The sequence below is a fragment of the Tursiops truncatus genome, chromosome 9, assembly GCF_011762595.2.
Source record: "Tursiops truncatus isolate mTurTru1 chromosome 9, mTurTru1.mat.Y, whole genome shotgun sequence".
Taxonomy (NCBI): domain Eukaryota; kingdom Metazoa; phylum Chordata; class Mammalia; order Artiodactyla; family Delphinidae; genus Tursiops; species Tursiops truncatus.
The window spans coordinates 20,517,179-20,535,052 of record NC_047042.1 but is presented as its reverse complement, the minus strand read 5'-3'; the positions used below and the strand labels follow the sequence as shown (position 1 = coordinate 20,535,052).

The following is a 17,874-nucleotide window of genomic DNA, read 5'->3' as shown; positions in this document are numbered from 1 at the left end:
GGGTGACTTGGTACTTCACTGTCAGCTTGACTTCTCTGAGCCATACAAAACCTCCTGTAATAATACTTAATGTGTAGTGTGGGTACACTGGCAATCTCTGGGAGTAAAATATTTTAAAGCATAACCCCTATAATCAAATAAAATTTATTATTTAAATTATAAATCTTCTGTTGGCTAGAACATTTCATGAATGACAAAGACCAAATCTACTTTTACCTCTGAAAAACTGATTTAGCAATTATTCTAAAAATTCATACTATTTTTAACCAATTCCTTGTTTATTTAGAAGTCTTAATATATAAATTCACCAACGGCCCTACTATATGAGTTATTTCTATAAATGTTCTTTTCGATTGTGCTTATTTAGTTAATAATGCTAACTGCTGTTCCCTGAAGTCTCTTCTTTATCCCCACCTTTATTTGTTTGCTCATAGGGTTCCCTCTACTTATAAAGTCCCTCCACCAAAATTCACCTATCCTTCTAGGCTCATTTTGAAAGCACTTGCTTATTAAGCATTCCATGACTCTCCTAACAGTATATGATTTTTCCTTTTTAAGAATCCTCATTTAAAAAAGAAAAACAAAAAGAATGCTCATTGCACAACAACATGAATGTACTTAATGCCAATGAACTGTACACATAAAAACGGTTAAAACGTTGACTTTCGTTACGTACGTTTACCAATAAAACAGCTGCCCACCCCCCCAAAAAAAAAGTAGAGGGACTTCCCTGGTGGCACAGCAGTTAAGAATCCACCTGCCAATGCAGGGGACACAGGTTTGATCCCTGGTCCAGGAATATCCCACGTGCTGTGGAGCAAGTATGCCTGCGTGCCGCAACTACTGAGCCCACGCTCTGCAACTACTGAAGCCTGCGCACCTAGTACCCATGCTCCACAACGAGAAGCCACCGCAATGAGAAGCCCGTCCACCGCAACAAAGAGTAGCCCCCACTTGCCACTAGAGAAAGCCTGCATGCAGCAACGGAGACCCAACGCGGCCAAAAAATTAAAATTAAAAAAAAAAAAAGTATAGAGTGCTAGGTAAACAGTAACACAAGGGTTGGCAGTTAAGAGAGTAGAAATGGGAGAAGGGATCCAGGGTTAAGAGAGGAGGGGAGAATAATAAACCAAAACAGTACATTTATTAGCTTTCTGGGCAATCCTCACTCCCTCCCCCAACTTCTCTTTTCCCTAAAATGTCTACAGCAGATTTACCTTTCAGGACAACTCATATATATGATAGGATTTCATAGACAGGAGTAATTTTCCCACTGCTTTAAAAAAATAACATAAAATCCATTCAAAAAAATTTTAATGCAAATTTGTCCTACCCTCTTCTCAGTGCTTTTGACAAGCTCACCCATGACTTCTATTCCCAAATTCAGGGTTAAATCCAAATTCACAATTCTTTTTGTAACTCCTCAATCCATTTACTTTCTACATGACCCTCCAGGTTCTGTTCCTAACTCTCTAGAACTGAGAGTTTATCATCCTCAAGTAGACACTTAAGTGTCCCGAATGTTCCATATTCTTCCCTGTTATTCTCAGTATATATTCTTTATCTCAGAAATCTCATCTTTTTCCGTGAGTTCAACGATCACCCATACACAATAAATTAGAGAGCTACAGGGCCAACCATGACTGGCCTGAGATCTAAATTCAACTCAAACTCTATACATCTAAAATTGAACTCAGTACCCAACTCCTCAAATTTATCTTTCCTCCTGTATTCCCTATCTCATCACTACCACTTAGTGTCCACATTAGCTCAGATAAATCCTTCCTCACCCTCCCATATCACCAAATCTTGTGAATGCTATCTCAAAACTGCCTTCCAAATCCATCCCTTTTCTTCATATTCATTGTCACTGTCTCCAGGCCCTCCTGCTTGAACAGCTCAAATAGCTTTCTAAGCGGTCTCTGCTTGTATCCTTACCTCTCTGCATTTTATTCTCCACACAGCAGCCAAGGTGATCCTGTTAAAATGTAAGTTAACATCATACCTAAGAGTAAAACTCATGTCATTTAGAGTAAAAGCCAAAGTCCTAACAATGACCTACAAGAACCCTGGATGGTTTGCCGTAACTCCCAACACTATTACAGATCTACTACTCTCTTCCTCACCCATTCTGCTCAAGCACACTGGTTTCCTTGATATCCCTTCAATACACTCTTAACTCAAATACTTGGGCACTTAATGCTCTTTCTGTCTGGAATACTCTTCTCCCAGATAACCGCATGGCTCACTCCCTCACTATTTCAAGTCCTGGTTCCATGTTTTAACCACCCTACATAATAATAATATCCCCTACACCTGTCATATGGTAGACTGATCATATTAATAGCCTGATCTTCAACTCTTCCTATATTGAAACCACATGTGACTTCACAGTTCTTCCGACTTAAAAGGTGTAATTTATCTCCCAACCCCTTGAGGTTGAGGTGGCATTATAACTTGCTTTGGCCAACAGAATGTGAGATCAATATATGGTTTGCAATATATGGTTTGCAAACAAAACATGGCTTGTAAACAGTAAAAAAACTGGCATATAATAAAGCAACTGGCATATAATAAAGCAACAACAGAAAATTAAATGTGTTGGTTAAATATTCATCTTATACTTCTGGTTTAGATTAAATTGCATTTTCCAAAAATACCTTAAGAATAATCTACCAGCCATCACAAGAATGTAGAGAATGAGAAAATATCAATATTTTATTATTCTTTGAAACTCTTAAGCAGCATTAGAATAATTCATGTCACTACAGTCTATTTTACAAGATTTGCAAGATTCTCTCTTATTTTAAAATATCCAATATTTAATTATATTTCCCTTAAGACCTAAGAGCATGAAAAACAGAAAGTATGCTGCATCTGAGCCAATAATAGAGGAGACTAAAGAGGCAGGTGAAAAACTAGGTATAAATGATGCTTCAACATCAAGGGCAGGAAGGACTTTAAAAAAAAAAGTCAACAGTGCTGAATGCTAAAGAGGCAACAAGAAAGCTACACACTACTATAAAGTATCTACTGGATATGTCCAGGAGATCTAAGGCAACCATAGTAAATGCAATTTCAGCAGAATGGTAGTGCTTGAAATCAGCTTACAGTGGGGGTTAAAGGAATGAAGAGGAGGCCAAGGAAGTAGAGCTAGCCACTGCCCACCTAATTACTCATTCAAGGAAGCTTAGTTTAAGCCTTCATTTTACCATTAATAACAGTTTCTTTGAATCCTTTCACACAAAAAAAATTTCTAGCTTTTGAACTATTAAAATATCCATCCTCTTTACTTTTCCATAAAATGAAAAGATCAAAGCATCTGGTATACTGAACATTAAAACAGTGCTTCTTACTTTAATAATTAATCTTCTACTATCTAAGTTATAAAGTAATGAAAAATATTTGTTATTTTGTACAACATCTAATAATGCCAGTGAATGGGTTTAGAGATATTTGAACATATTCAATTTCTTCCAATAGTTGCGAAATCCTATTATTAATACCCACCTACTCTGTGTTCCTCCTTGGCATTTACATATAACCTATTTACAGCACTAGAAGTAAAGAATTACAAACAACTAGGCATAAATTACAGGAAATTTCTAAATTACACAGTGCATCCAGATTTATCTCTAACACCCATTAATGAATCTTAGGCACAAAGAGGCCAATGGACAGAGTAGATAGAGAAAGCTAAGAAGACACAGGTGCACAGGCAAGCAGATACACAGCACAGACTGAGGCACACTGACAACCAGGCAAACACAGCATTACAGCACTTAGGTTTTAGATGATCCGGGAACTACAATTGGATTTATTTTATTAATGCAAAATCTATTGTGAAGAAAATACATTAGTCTTTGAGACAGTGATAAATTTCAGATACATATTCAGAGAGAGAATAAAAAAATGACAATATAATACTTGAATAAAATTGATCCTTAGAATTACACTTCCTTGCAAGAAGGTAATGTTCTGGTTCCATATTTTAACACTGAAAAATTACAACTTAAATCTTAAGTACCATAAATATGCAGCTTATAGATTATCTTAATTTTATAGTTTCTACACAGAAACCTTACAAGTTTGACGTTTAATATGTACTGAATATGTGAAATAATGCTCTGCCAGAGCCAACAGAATGTTCTCTCAACTCACAAGGACTCTTTATGCTTCTTTTTCCCTTCTCTGAAAGAAGGTGGGTGGAGTTTATTTGGGGCTGAAACCTTAAAATAGTTAAATTTTTTTTGCTGTTTTGCTTCAAAACAAATACACTTTGGGCTACCTGCCTAGTTAGGGGACTATCCCTTTTCTCTTTAAGAAAAGTACCTACCAATCACATCTGAACAAGTTCACCACCTTGGTCAACTCCACACAATTATACTACACAAAACCCATTTCATCGGTGGCAAGTTGATTGATGTGATGTGAATTTCAGGAATGTGAAAGTGAGATAGAGCAATTCTAGTCATAATGAGTTCTTCCCCTAAACTGAGATACAGTGAATGCGATAGGTTAGATCACTGTAAGGGATGCCTTTATTCAATAGCAGGTGCAGCCCCAAGCAGTGAAAGTCAAATGCAGCCAGCTAAGAGTAAAGCAGGTGCACAGAGAAGCAAAGACAAGTATCCAAGCAGCCCTAGATAGACACAGAAACTGATAAATATGGAGAACCACAGAAAGACAGAGGGGCTGAAATGAAGAGTCACCCAGGTTACAGATGGCTCTCCATTTCTTGGTTCCTGTCCTTAAAGCAACTCAAGGGCAGTATTCTACTGCAATATTTTTTTTTTTCCACTTAAGCTGGTTTGCAAATAGGCTACAACCAAAAATCTATACCAACAAAGAAGGTTTCTATAATTTTCGATATTTATGCCCCCCTTTGCTGGTTTGCAAATAGGCTACAACCAAAAATCTATACCAACAAAGAAGTTTTCTATAATTTTCGATATTTATGCCCCCCTTTTTTTTCCTTTATTGACTTTTTCCCTAAAGAATAAGAATGCAACTGCTGGTCTAAGCAACATCATGTCATAGAAAAAGCATCTTACTATTGTACATCTTGCTTATTTGGGACAAACTCAGCTCTGCCAACTTCTAACCGTGAAACCTGTAACAAGCTCCTTAAACAGCTTTCTTGTTCCCTTTAACATCAAAGGGTCTATGACCTATGAGTAAATCCAGTGTACACAGTGAGGGGAGGCGTCCAGAAAAGCCACATTCTCCACATTTTCATAGCACGGGAGCTAGAACTCCTTTCCTTTCTCACTTTGGTTCTAGCCCCAAATGTGTAGTCTCAAAATCTCTCAGAGTCATCTCCTAGAAAACTCAAATATGCTGAGGAATCCAAACTAAACAGAGGCTTACCGTTATAAATAACTTGCAGAGGTTCTAAAGACTCTTTTAAATGTAATTTTTTTACAGGACACTTTTAACAGAAGCCCATGAAAAACACTGATCTGGCCACTTAAGAACTATATAAACAGAGAGTGTATTACTTTATATATCTGGGATAAGGTAAAATTACCAGATTTAAGAACACTGGGCTTCTGGAACTCCATTTTTAAAAGATCCTTCAGGGACTTCCCTGGTGGCACAGTGGTTAAGAATCTGCCTGCCAATGCAGGGACACAGGTTTGAGCCCCGGTCCGGGAAGATCCCACATGCCGCGGAGCAACTAAGCCCGTGCACCACAACTACTGAGCCTGTGCTCTAGAGCCCGCGAGCCACAACTACTGAGCCCACGCGCCTAAGCCCGTGCTCCTCAACAAGAGAAGCCACCGCAATGAGAAGCCCGCGCACCACAACAAAGAATAGCCCCTGGAAAGGTAGCCCCTGCTAGCTGCAACTAGAGAAAGCCAGAAAGCCTGCATGCAGCAACGAAGACCCCACGCAGACAAAAAAAAATTTTTTAATAAATAAAAAGATCCTTCATACCAACCAAACCATACATTATAAGAGTGAACAACTATGCCACAATAATGAGACATCAAAACACTCCTCACCAAAACATTCAGGAATGCTGAGGCCAATATTATATTCATCTCAAGCTCAGCATTTCAGCTGCTCTCCCTTTGGGAATCCCCTCCTATTTGTTTGGGTATATGGGCTTTGCTTATTTTTTACACTGCCACCCTGTTCCTCTCATCTAAAACCCACAGTTCTTATCTCTGTGTCTTTGCAAGTGCTGTTTGCTTTCTATCTCTGAAATGCCTTTTATCCTAATCCACATGACAAACTTTTCCTTCAAGAGTCAAGTCAAATGTGGCCTCCATGCTGAAATTGTCCATGTTCTATTCAGGCAGATTTAGGCTCTCCTGCCTCTGTGGTTTAAATCTTGAATACACTTCCCTTAGAGTAATACCAAGTCTTTAACTACTATTGACCACCTTCTATGTACTACATTAGAAGCTTTACATACATATTATCTTGGCCCTTCTAGGTAGGTATTATATCCCCCAATTTCCCTAGATAACCTGCTTATAATCATAACAGGGCCAGGACAGAAATTAACTACCTGATGACTCCAAAGCTGATTATCTTTCTACTAGTCTAGAGTTTCTAAGATTTTTGGAACCCAAACCCCTTGAGAATCTAACAGCTATGAGACTTCTCCACCCCTCTCCCAATGAGCTTACACACAAAACACTATGTATAATATGAAAGGGTTCGCAAACCCCCTGAAGCCCATCCACTGCCCCCAGGAAAACTTCTTGCTGCTTCTCACAAGTCTATTCACAGCCAGTAAACTTCTTAAGGGCAACAACTGTCATATTTTCAAATATCAATTCTAAACACAGTACCTAGGGCATAGTGGGCACTCGGTGAACATCTTCTGAATGGTGGATGGTAGGAACCATGGAAGGATGACAGGGCTGCCATTTTTGCATTCCTTCAGAGCCTACCAGGGTAGCTACTCAACTGTTGTTAAATAGCTTTTCAGATGCAGATTACATCTAAAAACAGTTACTATAGGAAATGTAGTTATTAGCATACACCCCAAAGCCTCTGAGATTAACACGATCCACGTTCCACATTCTCTAGGAAAAACTTTTGGGGAGCAACTACTTATATCTGCTATAAGCCAGTTCACAGACACTATAATATTATACAAATGGAAACAAGTATCTGTGCTATTTCAGATGGAAGGAGATAACAGTCAAGGTCTGAATGCATGAATCTAAAAAATTTAACTACTACAGGAAATATGAAATGCTGGGAGAGGGGTTCAATTCCTGTTTGGAAGAGACTAGTGGTTTAGAAGAACTGCATGTCACTGGACTTGCCTTAGCAAGTCTTCAACTCAAATCTAATGAAGGCTTTTTTCCCATGGTATTAAAAATCAAATTTGCAATGGAGAACAAGTGCTTTAAGATAAACTGGGCTAATATATTTATCTCAGAAAGTGAGAGTTAATTACAATTCTTCTGAGTTCTGGGTGAATGCGGTAAAGTCATTCTAAATTTTTAGTGTTTTGATCTTCAAGGTATTTGTCTATAAAATAGAAGGAAAGTTTTCTAAGAAAGGGGGAAAATATGCTCAACAGTACAACACAGATAAGCAAGATTTCATTCATTCAGTGGGTATGCTCAAGGATGAGAAATAGCTCATTCCAGAGGAACGAAAGGACACACACTGCAGAGTACAGGAGTTTAATACTGGAAACGTATGAGAGACTATGTTAAGAAGGCTCTGGAAGGCCAGGTTAAGAAGTGTAGACTTTATCCTATTGGCCTGTGATTCTAAACCAGGGCAAAAGCTACAAAATAGGCAGCAGGGGGATAGGAGAAAGGGAAATTCGTAAGGCAGACGTATAATTATAGTTTGAAAAAAAGCAGAGCTTGGGTCTGATGCTTTGAGTTGCCTTAGGCATTTAAAATTCCAATAATTTTAATGGTCATCAAAGGGAGCCTTGAGGGTTTTTTGAACTTATATTTTTCGATGATAAAAATAAAACCATGTTTCCAATACGGTTCTACATAAATGTATTAAAGAAAATTGAACTAGGCAGCAACAAGGGGACTCAAACCCACATCTTCTGATTTTATAACCCGTATGCCCTCCATTATCCCACAGATGCCAACACTTGAAAGTGATATTTTAGGAAAGTGAGCATGATATATGGAATGAATTAGATGAGGCAAGAAACTAGAGGCAAGGAGAGAACAACAGCTATTGCTGTAATCACTCCCAAAACACCCACGATTTACAAGATACCACTATTGTTGAAGAGATGTCAGTGACATGTTATCTGGATTTCCTTAATGAAATCTAAAACCAAAAGTTAAAAGTGGACATTTTATTAAAATTAATCATGGGGTGGAGGATATACAAGTAGTTACTTTAAGTGGTTCCCTCAATCCTTATGCATATCAACCAGTGTCCAGAGAAAAATACGCACCGTACTATTTTTCACATTTATGTAGAAGATATTACAATTAATAAAAATGTATTTATTTAAAAGTTTTACTAAATTCAGTCTAATACTTTATCTTTTATTTTCTTTTTTCAGTGGATACTAAAAATAAAACAACATTTGTGCCTGCACACCTGTAGGTAAGAGGAAGAAAAAGCAATTCTCATGCTGGTCTAAGAGACAAGCCCCTTGGACCACCTGAAGAGCCAAGCTCTGTTTTACAGCATTAAGCTCGCTACAATTTGTGCTAACGCAATGGCCATTAATGCTTATTAAATGCCAGGCACTATATTAAGCAATGGGGATACAGAGATAGTTAACTAAGTCCCAGTCTGTAGCCTTGGAGGCTTTCAGTCTGGGGAAATCAGAAATGTAAATGTTTATGAATCTAATGAACTGAGTGCTATAGAAACCCAGAAATGTTTACCATACAAACGAAAAATTTTAATCTATCTAAATGTTAATGTCTAACTGTCAGTTTCAATCTTTCAAAAATCTTTTCCAAATTAGATATCAAATATTGAAGGAAAAAAGCTAACAATATTCGAAAATTAAATACAGGAAAACATCCTTGAGAATTAACACTTGAGGTAAATTTTTATTGTGCTATCTCAGTGAGCCATGTCTGGAAAGTTACTTAAAAGTTCACTTCCACTTTTGAAGTTAGTTAAAATATAAATATGTTTGGCTGGACACTCATCAAAGGTAAGAAAATCTTAACTAAACCAGTGGCACTGGGAAAGGACTAAGATTAGCTCAGATGCTACGACTGGAAAATATTTCCTTTCACGCTAGCTTTAAAGACATGTTAGACATACCGCACCATTTATATAAGCTTACTGAGATATTTTAAAAACCTACAAGCCAACCACAAGATAGCACTTCACACCCTCTAAGGTGGTTATAATAAAAAAGACAGACAGTGACAAGTATTGGTGAGGATGTAAAGAAATTGGTGGGAATGGAAAATGTGCATTCTCCTGGTTGAAACGTAAAACATGGAGCAGCTTTGGAGAACACTCTGGCAGTTCCTCAAAATGTTAAACATACTTGTAGGTACATACCCAAGATAATCAAAAACATGTGCAAAACAAAAACTTGTGTAAAAGGTTCATAGTAGCATTATTCATAAAATAATACAAATATATTACATCTTATGTATTATTATATACAAAATATTCCAAAATGTGAAAACAACGCAAACTGTCTATCAACAAATGAATGGATAAACAAAATATGGTATATCTATACAACAGAAAATTATTCAGTCATAAAAAGGAATGAAGTATTTCTGACCACGCAACAACACTGATGAACCTTGAAAACATTAAGTCAAAGGAGTCAGTCACAGAATACTGATTCCATTTATATGAAATGTCTAGACGAGGCAAATCTATGGAAACAGAAGGTAGATTAGTGGTTGCCAAGGTCTGCAGGGAGCAGGGAGGAAGGGAGAAATGACTGCTAATGGGTATGCGGTTTCTTTTGGAGGTGATAAAAACTGATTGTGATGATGGTTGCACAATTTTGTGAATACACTAAAACCTATTAAATTGCACAACTTAAATGAGTGAATTTTACACTAAGTGAATTATATCTCCATAAAGCTGTTATTAATTTTTAAAACACCTACAAGCCACAATATTGAACAGTTTAACAACGATGAAGTTTTTTATACTTATCTAGTCTGTGCAGCATTAAGATCTTGCCAGGCTTTCAGTCCTTCCTCCCCTCCTACTTTTTATCAAATCAAATCGTAGCCTTAAATCAAAACTTCAGAGGTCTTATTTAACCAAAAGACAGGTTCTTGTTATCTGTCTTTTAAAATTATACTTAAACAGCAATCATTTCACAAAAAAGATATAGATAAGGAATGCATATATGAAAAATGTTCCTATCTCATCTTTTTTTAAAAAAGCAGAGGGTGGGAGGGGATCTGTGTCTTCCTCTGGCTTCTGCCATCTCCTTTCAGAATGTTAAAAGTAAATGGAAGAAATTTATACCACTTCGCCTATTTCTTCTTCAACCCACTATAGTCTGGCTTTTTCCCATACCCCAACCCCAAACTGCTTTTTCTAGTCACCAAATCACTCCTACTTGGCAAATAGAATGGGTGCTTTCTCAAGCTCACCTTACAGGTCCTCCCAGAATTACTGTATCAGACTTTGGTGACTACTCCTTTCCTGAAACTCTCCCAGGCTTTTCTGACATCCTCTGGGTTCCCTTCCTTCCTCTTTGACCACACCTTCCCGGGAGCAATCACTAGCACTTCCGTTTAGAAGCTGCTCTTTAAATGCTGACGCTCTTCAACCTAAAGTTGGTCACTCTATAGGCTTGTCTGAATAAGCTCGTTTCACTTTCCTGCTTTCAAATAACTCTTACATGCTTTAATTCTGTCCTGTCAGCTCTCTCATGCTCTACATTTCCACAAGATGTCTCATAGGCACCTCCTTTTAACGTGTCCAAAGCTAAACTCATTCTCTTCGACTTTGAAATTTCTTCCAACCATCTTCTGCTTGGTCTCCTCTGCTTGTTTCTCCTCTCTTCTTCCTTACCCTACCAAACAGTACCTTCCAACTTGAGTGACGGTATACCAAGCTAGAAACCTTGGAGCCATACTACAACATTCCTATCTCCTTCACTACTCACATCTAGTGACTCGTTGAGACCTCTTCCTTTATCCTTATCAGATCCTTTGTACACTCTCTGTTCTACTGTCTTAGTTTAGCTCAGGCCCTCATACCTCACTCCCTATATTTCAACAGCTTCAAAAATGCTCTCCTTTAATCCGGTAATCCATTCTTCATACTACCATCAGAATCAACTTTCTGCAGCACAAATCTGTCAAATGACTGCTTATTTTTCTTAAAATATGCAGCGATCTGCAGAGACCTATAGTACTGATTCTCAGCATTTTACCAGAACCAACCTGAATGATATAAGTGAAGGCTCAAAGTAAAGCAGGCTGGGGTGGTGAGGGGACAACTGGAGGTGGGGAAACACTGCTGCAGTGTTCAAACAGAATGTCTATTTTCTTAACACCTGCCTACTTTCCCTGTAACTCTAAGACCTGTAGTGTGTTACTGTTCAAAATTACTATTACTGATCTATAGTATCCAGCATAGATTCAAGAACCTTCAAAACCTGATCCCTACCTAGGTGTCTCAGCCTCATGTTAGCCTTTATCATGCACTATTTCACTGTTTCTCAAAATCTGGTGATGGCCCACCCCCAGACCATTTCAAACAGTCCACGAGGTCAAAACTCTTTTCCTAACAATACTAAGTTATGCTTCCTCACCTGTAAATATGCAAATGCACAGACTTTAGTACAAGATTTTTTTTAAACACTTTCATTCCCTTTAGGAGTGTACAGCGGAGCTTTCTAGAGGGTACATGACACGTGATACTCTGAAATGTGACAATGCAACAGTACGAATGCAACAGCTATGAGAATCCAGCTCTCTTCTATTAAGCCAGACATTTAAAAAAATTGCAAAAATATAAAAATAATGCTTCTTCCCACCAATAACTTTTTGAAAAATAATTACTTGTCATAAAATATAGTATACAGGTTAATATGGAATGGTTTTATTATCATTATTTTAAAGTAAACTGTATTTTTAAATATCTTCTAATTTCTAATACAGTAAATAAACAAAAGGTCTTTGGAGTCCTCAGTAATTTTTGAGAGTGTAAAAGACACTTAAGATCAAAAGGTGTGAGAACTGCTACATTATTTACAGCAGATTATCTACCACTCCCTAAATATGCTCAACTCTGAAACCTCCATCCTTTTGCATGGTGATGCATCCTCCACCACCTGCCTAGTCCCAGCCAGGTCCTAAGGGACCTCAGATGCATTCTGGAGAAACGGGATAGAGAGAACAGGTTTTGAAGTCAAGCAAGATACTTAACTTCTCAGAGTGTGTTCCCTTACCTGTAAAATATAGGTTATATCTATCTACCTCATAAATTGCCGATATGTTAAATAAGACACAGTGTAAAAATATCTGGCACAGTGTTTAACATATAGTAGGCATGAAAAAATGTTAATTTCCTTTCTACCTAAAATAATTTATAAAATCACAAACACTACTGTAGTAAGATTAAAAACAATACAACAATTATTTAATCATAACAAAGCAAGCAAACTGGTTGTTTTGAGCAGTTCCTTCAGGATTACTATTAGTAGAGCAGATGGTTTTATATAATAAATTCCCTGAAATGCATAACTACTACAGTAGTTCTGCAGTTACTTGTGATTGATAAATTCAGATTAATTTAAAATATCAGTTATTGGGACTTCCCTGGTGGTCCAGTGGTAAAGAATCCACCTTGCAATGCAGGGGACGTGGGTTCAATCCCTGGTCAGGCAACTAAGACCCCACATGCCATGGGACAACTAAGCCCGCCCACCAGAACTACTGAGCTCACACACCTCAGCTAGAGAACCCGGGTGCCGCAAACTACAGAGCCCACGTGCCCTGGAACAAGCGCGCCACAACTAGAGAGAAGCCCACGTGCTGCAGTGAAGGTCCCAACTAAGACCTGACACAGACAAAAATAAATTTAAAAAGTAAATAATAAATCTTAAAAAAAAATAAAATAAAATATCAGTTATTTTAAATAGCATTTTAACATAGGAATGCTTGCTATTACACCTCAGTTTAGCCTTAGAAAAAAATGTCCATAAATCTTCTCCTTCCAGTGTTTCACAAAAAAGTACTATAATTCACACCTCCTCTGCATCCTGTTTTTTAAATATTCTACTAAGTCCACTCATTAAATTTTTGTTTTCATCTCCATAAGTAGAAATAGAACCAGTTTTTAAACTGAAACTGCCATATTTGTAGCTTCACTGTTGTCTTTTATGATTTTTTTTATATACAAGTGTCTAGTGTATAAACTTTAGCCTAATCAGAATAAATTTACTTCTTGTTTCAGTACTTTAATTATACATGATAAAGCTTTAAAAAGCAAAAGAAAATTACTGAAAATGGAAAGCCCAGACATCTCTTTTTCCTTCTGTCTCTAGTTACATGTAACTGACTACATAAATTAGCCATTTGAGAATATAGAGACAGCACAATAATTTGTTAGATAAAGACCCTAAATATTAGTTTCATATTTCAGTCTTGTGAAGTAGGTAGTATTTTTCTCCTTTTAAAGGTGAGAAAACTCAGTCAACTCATTTTCTTTCAAGTGGCCTGCCCAAGGTCAGAAAACTAGCCAATGGCAGAGATGGGAGTAAAACGTCTGTCAAACATAAATGTGCACCACCCTACCATACACATTTACTTGTCATGATCACTGTCTCCCATTTCATAAAGAAGACTAAGAATCGAGATAGTTGAGATCACGTTCTGGATCTGCCACAGATTAGCTATTTAATCATCAACTTGTAAAGTAATCATTTTGGTGCCGTAGTTTACACCACCTCAATACCTTAGTTTTCTCCTCTTTCACAGAATGGGGTGCACAACAGGCAAAGGCCAAGAACAGACAACTCACAGAATAGTTAACAAGAGGAAAAATTTCTACCCTTACTAGTATCAAGACATTCAAATTAAAACAAGATACCATTTTTCAACCATCAAATTATCAAAGATCCAAAATAATTATTATGAATACTCATACAGTACTGACAGTTGTATAAACTGACAGAACTTCTTCAAAAAGTTATTCATAAACACATATTAAATGTTTATATCCCTTCATCTAGTACTTCCATTACTGGAAGATATCTTATGCAATAATCCAAAATAAAGAAGCTTTATGCATAAGTGTTCACTACAGAATTATGACATATAATAGCAGAAAATAAATGGCCTAAACATTCAACCATAAGAAAATAGTTAAGCTAAAAGACAGTGGCTAGGTGAAATATTATATAGCCACCTAAAATCATTTTTACAAATGAAAAACACTTAAATATTAAGCTGGAAAAAATTTTCCAAGAATATGAAATGGTATGGATTATGTAGTATAGTCACAGAGAAGCATTAAAAACATTAACAGAGATAGCCTTTGGGAGATGGGACTATAGGAAGGCTGAGCGGAATAATGGAAAGACCACAGTTTGAATGCCCATTCCACTTTCCTACAGGTAAGGCATTCTTAATTATTACTGTATAATTTCCAAATTTGAAACAATGAACATTATCACTTCATATTTGAATAAGGTTATAATACAGTAGCTAGATTACCCCTAAGGCTCAGTTCTAAAATGCTAAAAAATTTTTAATGCATTTTTAATCCATATCAGAATTTAAGAACAACAGAAGAGTTAGAATCCATCAGGGGATCTCCTATTCTCTTTCCATGGCAGAGGGGACAAAGTTTCCCTCCAGCCTTCTAGTCAAGGGAAAAAGAGGCACCAACTAGCAACCTTAATTACAGCTATTGCTTATCAAGTCACAGAATAAAAAAAGCAAGCACTACAAAAGAACTGCCCTAGTAATCAAATCTCAAGAGTAGAATCCCCTAACTATCCCTAGGTACTATGGAAGAAAAAGGAAACTCATTTAGTCCTGGAGAAATGAAATCTCCAATAGGAATCCCTGACTCATCCCCAAAGCATGAACCCTAAGGCTACTTCCCCTGTACAGGAGTTCAGAGACTGGGCACTTGTCCTGATGGCCTGCATCACCAAACAATGCTCTTTCCTGACAGGATATGCCCATGGATAACAAGATGATTAGCATGCAAAGAATAAGTGGCCAGGGACCACACCACCTCTCCTTCCACAACCAAAATAAGACAGTGTAAGACTAGTTTTAAACATTTAAAATATTCTAAATAAATATTTTCTTCTCTTTTGGCCGAAGAGTAGTAAAAAGGGGACTCTGTCCAATTATTGTGATGCCATTCCAAAGATACCAACACATTCAAAATTCTCAATAGTAAAAACGGAACATGTCTTCTTTTCTTTAACCTTTTCAGATCATAAAGTAATTTTTCAAATACATAGGCTAAATATCAAGAGAAAATCTTTAAAATAAGGCATAAATTACTTAATCAACATTTTCTACACCTTCAAAAGATACTAACAAAACCTAACTCCTAGCCTCCTCTATAATTGGTCTAGGGAGACGGTAATCACAAAGCTCCAACAACACTGTTACAATATTGTATAAGGTGAAGGGTTAAGAATTTTAACGCTAAAGCTTTACTAGACCGAAGTCTCTTTAAAATGTGAAAAATTATTTCAGCACTAAAAGCCATTTCACCTGCACCTTGTAAACAATTAAACTGTAGTTTGAAACAAAAACTAGTCAATGTTTGCTGCTCACTCACTTTTATACACATTAACTGTGTATCCCTTGAACAATCGCGAATTTCAGAGTTAAGTGACTATTCCTGGAGGTGTATCTGGCCCGGGAGCAAAATTTTCCCTAGCTTATTTCCCATTCCCAAACCCCGCCAAGACTAAGGAGCAGCCACTTCCCAAAGTCCCACTTCCTTTTCCATTCCCCAGACCTCCAGGGTTTCCAACGCCCCAGTCTTGCGCAATATCCGTAGGAGCAGCCGCCGCAACCACCGCCTCCTAAGCCGAGAAACAACCCTAAAGGGAACATTGTCCAGCAGAAAAATACGGGGCGGGGGGGGGCAATGGAGGAAGTCGACTTCTCCTCCCACGCCTTCGGACCTGACCCCCTCGTAGTGATGGACCAAGAGCAATTCCACGACTAGGACTTTTAACCTCCTCTCCAGCCCGCCTGTACAAGCAGAGGGCGGAAGGCGGGGGAGGGGGTGTCGGATGGGGGGGGTGTTGGGGAGACTTCGAAGGTTATCTCCCACTTCAGGGCTTCGGCCCGTACGGTCGCCTCCGCCTCAACACGACTATTGTTCCCAAGTTCCCCACCCCCACCCCGGATAGGAAGTGATAGTCACATCCCCTCTGCCTTCGGCAGTGTCCCCTAGGGAGTCTGAAGTAGGCTTCCTTCAGGATAACCACGCACCTCCCCACCCCTACACACACACGCGCTTACCCCCTCAACCTCAAGTCACGTTGACCCCAAAACCATCTCAAACCTGGATCTCAAGAGACCAGAGATGAAACAGGGGTAAATGGAAATTGAGCAAACCACGAGAATGCTTAGGGACAGACCCTTTCCCATGCACCGGAGATAACTGCGAACCCAGGAACGGCAAACAGTCCTACCTTGCCCACCCCAGTGACCAGCTTGAGCAAAGGGACCCCACGAGTTAATTGCCACCTTAAGAGCCCCGTTCCTCCCTCAGCCGCGACCCTCCCTGGAGGGGCAGTTGGATGGGGAGGTGAGGAGAGACGAGCCCCCCGGCCTGTACCTCATTCGCCTCCGGCTCCCGGCCCGAGAAACAATAGGTGGTCTCTGGCGGCGGTGCTGAGTGCGGGCTCGGCCGGGCGGCCTCTCCCTTCGCGTCCCGGACGCCGGCGGAGGGGGCCGCGATCGCGGGAGGAGAAAAGGCGGCCGAGGGGCGGAGGCGACCTCACCTCCCGCCGGCCTCCGAGTCCACCCGGCCCTTGGGGCTGGCGCGCGCCCCCTCCGCCCCTCTCCTTACAGCCGCACACAAAGCGCTGGCGGCCCGGGCCGGCCGGGCGAGGCTGCAGTGGGCTCCGGTGCCGGCGAGAGGAGTCGACAGCGAGGGGAGGGACTCACCATGAAGTCCCGGGCGAAGTTGTCCTCCCCATTGTGGTCCGGACTCTTCATGGCCTGGACCCTCTGTATGAATTTCCTCAGGATCTCCACTTGCTCCATCCTCCCGAGTCCCCCCGGCTGCGGTCGCTGGCCCCCCCGCCGCCCTCCCGCCCGGCGCAGAGCCCGCTCAGTCTTCCCCAGCTCGCTCCCCCTACCCGACCCCTCTCTCCCGACCCCCGCCGCTCCCTGCTCCTCCCCACCGCCCAAGGCGGTGGCAGCGGCGGCACCAGCCCGGCTCCCGATCCTACAACTTCCAGGAGCAGCCGCCGCTCTCCCACAGTACGGGGCGAGCCACTGCGGCTAGCGCCAACCCCAACCCCCAGCTTGCTCCATCCTCCTTCCCCGCCCTCCTCCTGCTCTGCCGGAGACGCCGCCACCGCCTTAGGAACACGGCTCTCCGACCGCCCTGCCCCCCCCAACCCCTTCCCGGTTCCTCCTTCCCTCCCTCCCTCCCGGCTAGCAGCCGCAGCCGCCTCTCCCCACGGGCTCGCCCCCGCCGCCACCCAAACGCGCGTCTCCGCGCAGCGGCTCCGTCCCGGGTGCTACGCCGCGCCGAGTCGCCCCCGCCCGCCACGCCCCCAAGCCCGCCCCGCCGGCCCTAGCCCGGCTAGGAGTGGCTGGGAGGCGCTTCGGCAGTCGGCTGGGAGACTTGACTCTACTTCCGGGGCGTGGTCCCGCCCGGGCTGCGCATAGGTTTGAGGAGCGGTCGTAGGAGGGAATTCGACACAACCGGGCAAACGCTACTCAATTGGAGTAGGACTTGAGTTGGAAA

The 17,874-nt window shown here is 40.3% G+C and overlaps 1 protein-coding gene and 1 long non-coding RNA gene across 8 annotated transcripts in view; one reads left to right on the top strand and one right to left on the bottom strand.

Moving 5' to 3' along the window:
• LOC141279515 (uncharacterized) overlaps window positions 1-15,672 on the top strand; it is a 65,260-nt gene extending 49,588 nt beyond the window's left edge. The window contains exon 3 of the long non-coding RNA XR_012333894.1: window positions 8,516-15,672. This is a non-coding gene — a long non-coding RNA (uncharacterized lncRNA). The remainder of the gene's footprint in view (window positions 1-8,515) is intronic.
• The window catches only part of PTPN12 (protein tyrosine phosphatase non-receptor type 12), an 86,180-nt gene extending 68,956 nt beyond the window's left edge, over window positions 1-17,224 (bottom strand). For 5 of the 7 annotated variants that reach the window (XM_033862927.2, XM_033862928.2, XM_073809596.1 and 2 more), the window contains exon 1: window positions 17,064-17,224. In XM_033862927.2, coding sequence (XP_033718818.1) covers window positions 17,064-17,162 — 99 coding nt within the window. In that variant the 5' untranslated portion in view covers window positions 17,163-17,224. Of the gene's footprint in view, window positions 1-16,731; window positions 16,757-17,063 lie in introns of those variants that run through there. The other 2 variants (XM_033862929.2, XM_073809598.1) reach the window with 2 other exon arrangements.
• Between the last annotated feature and the right edge of the window lie 650 nt (window positions 17,225-17,874).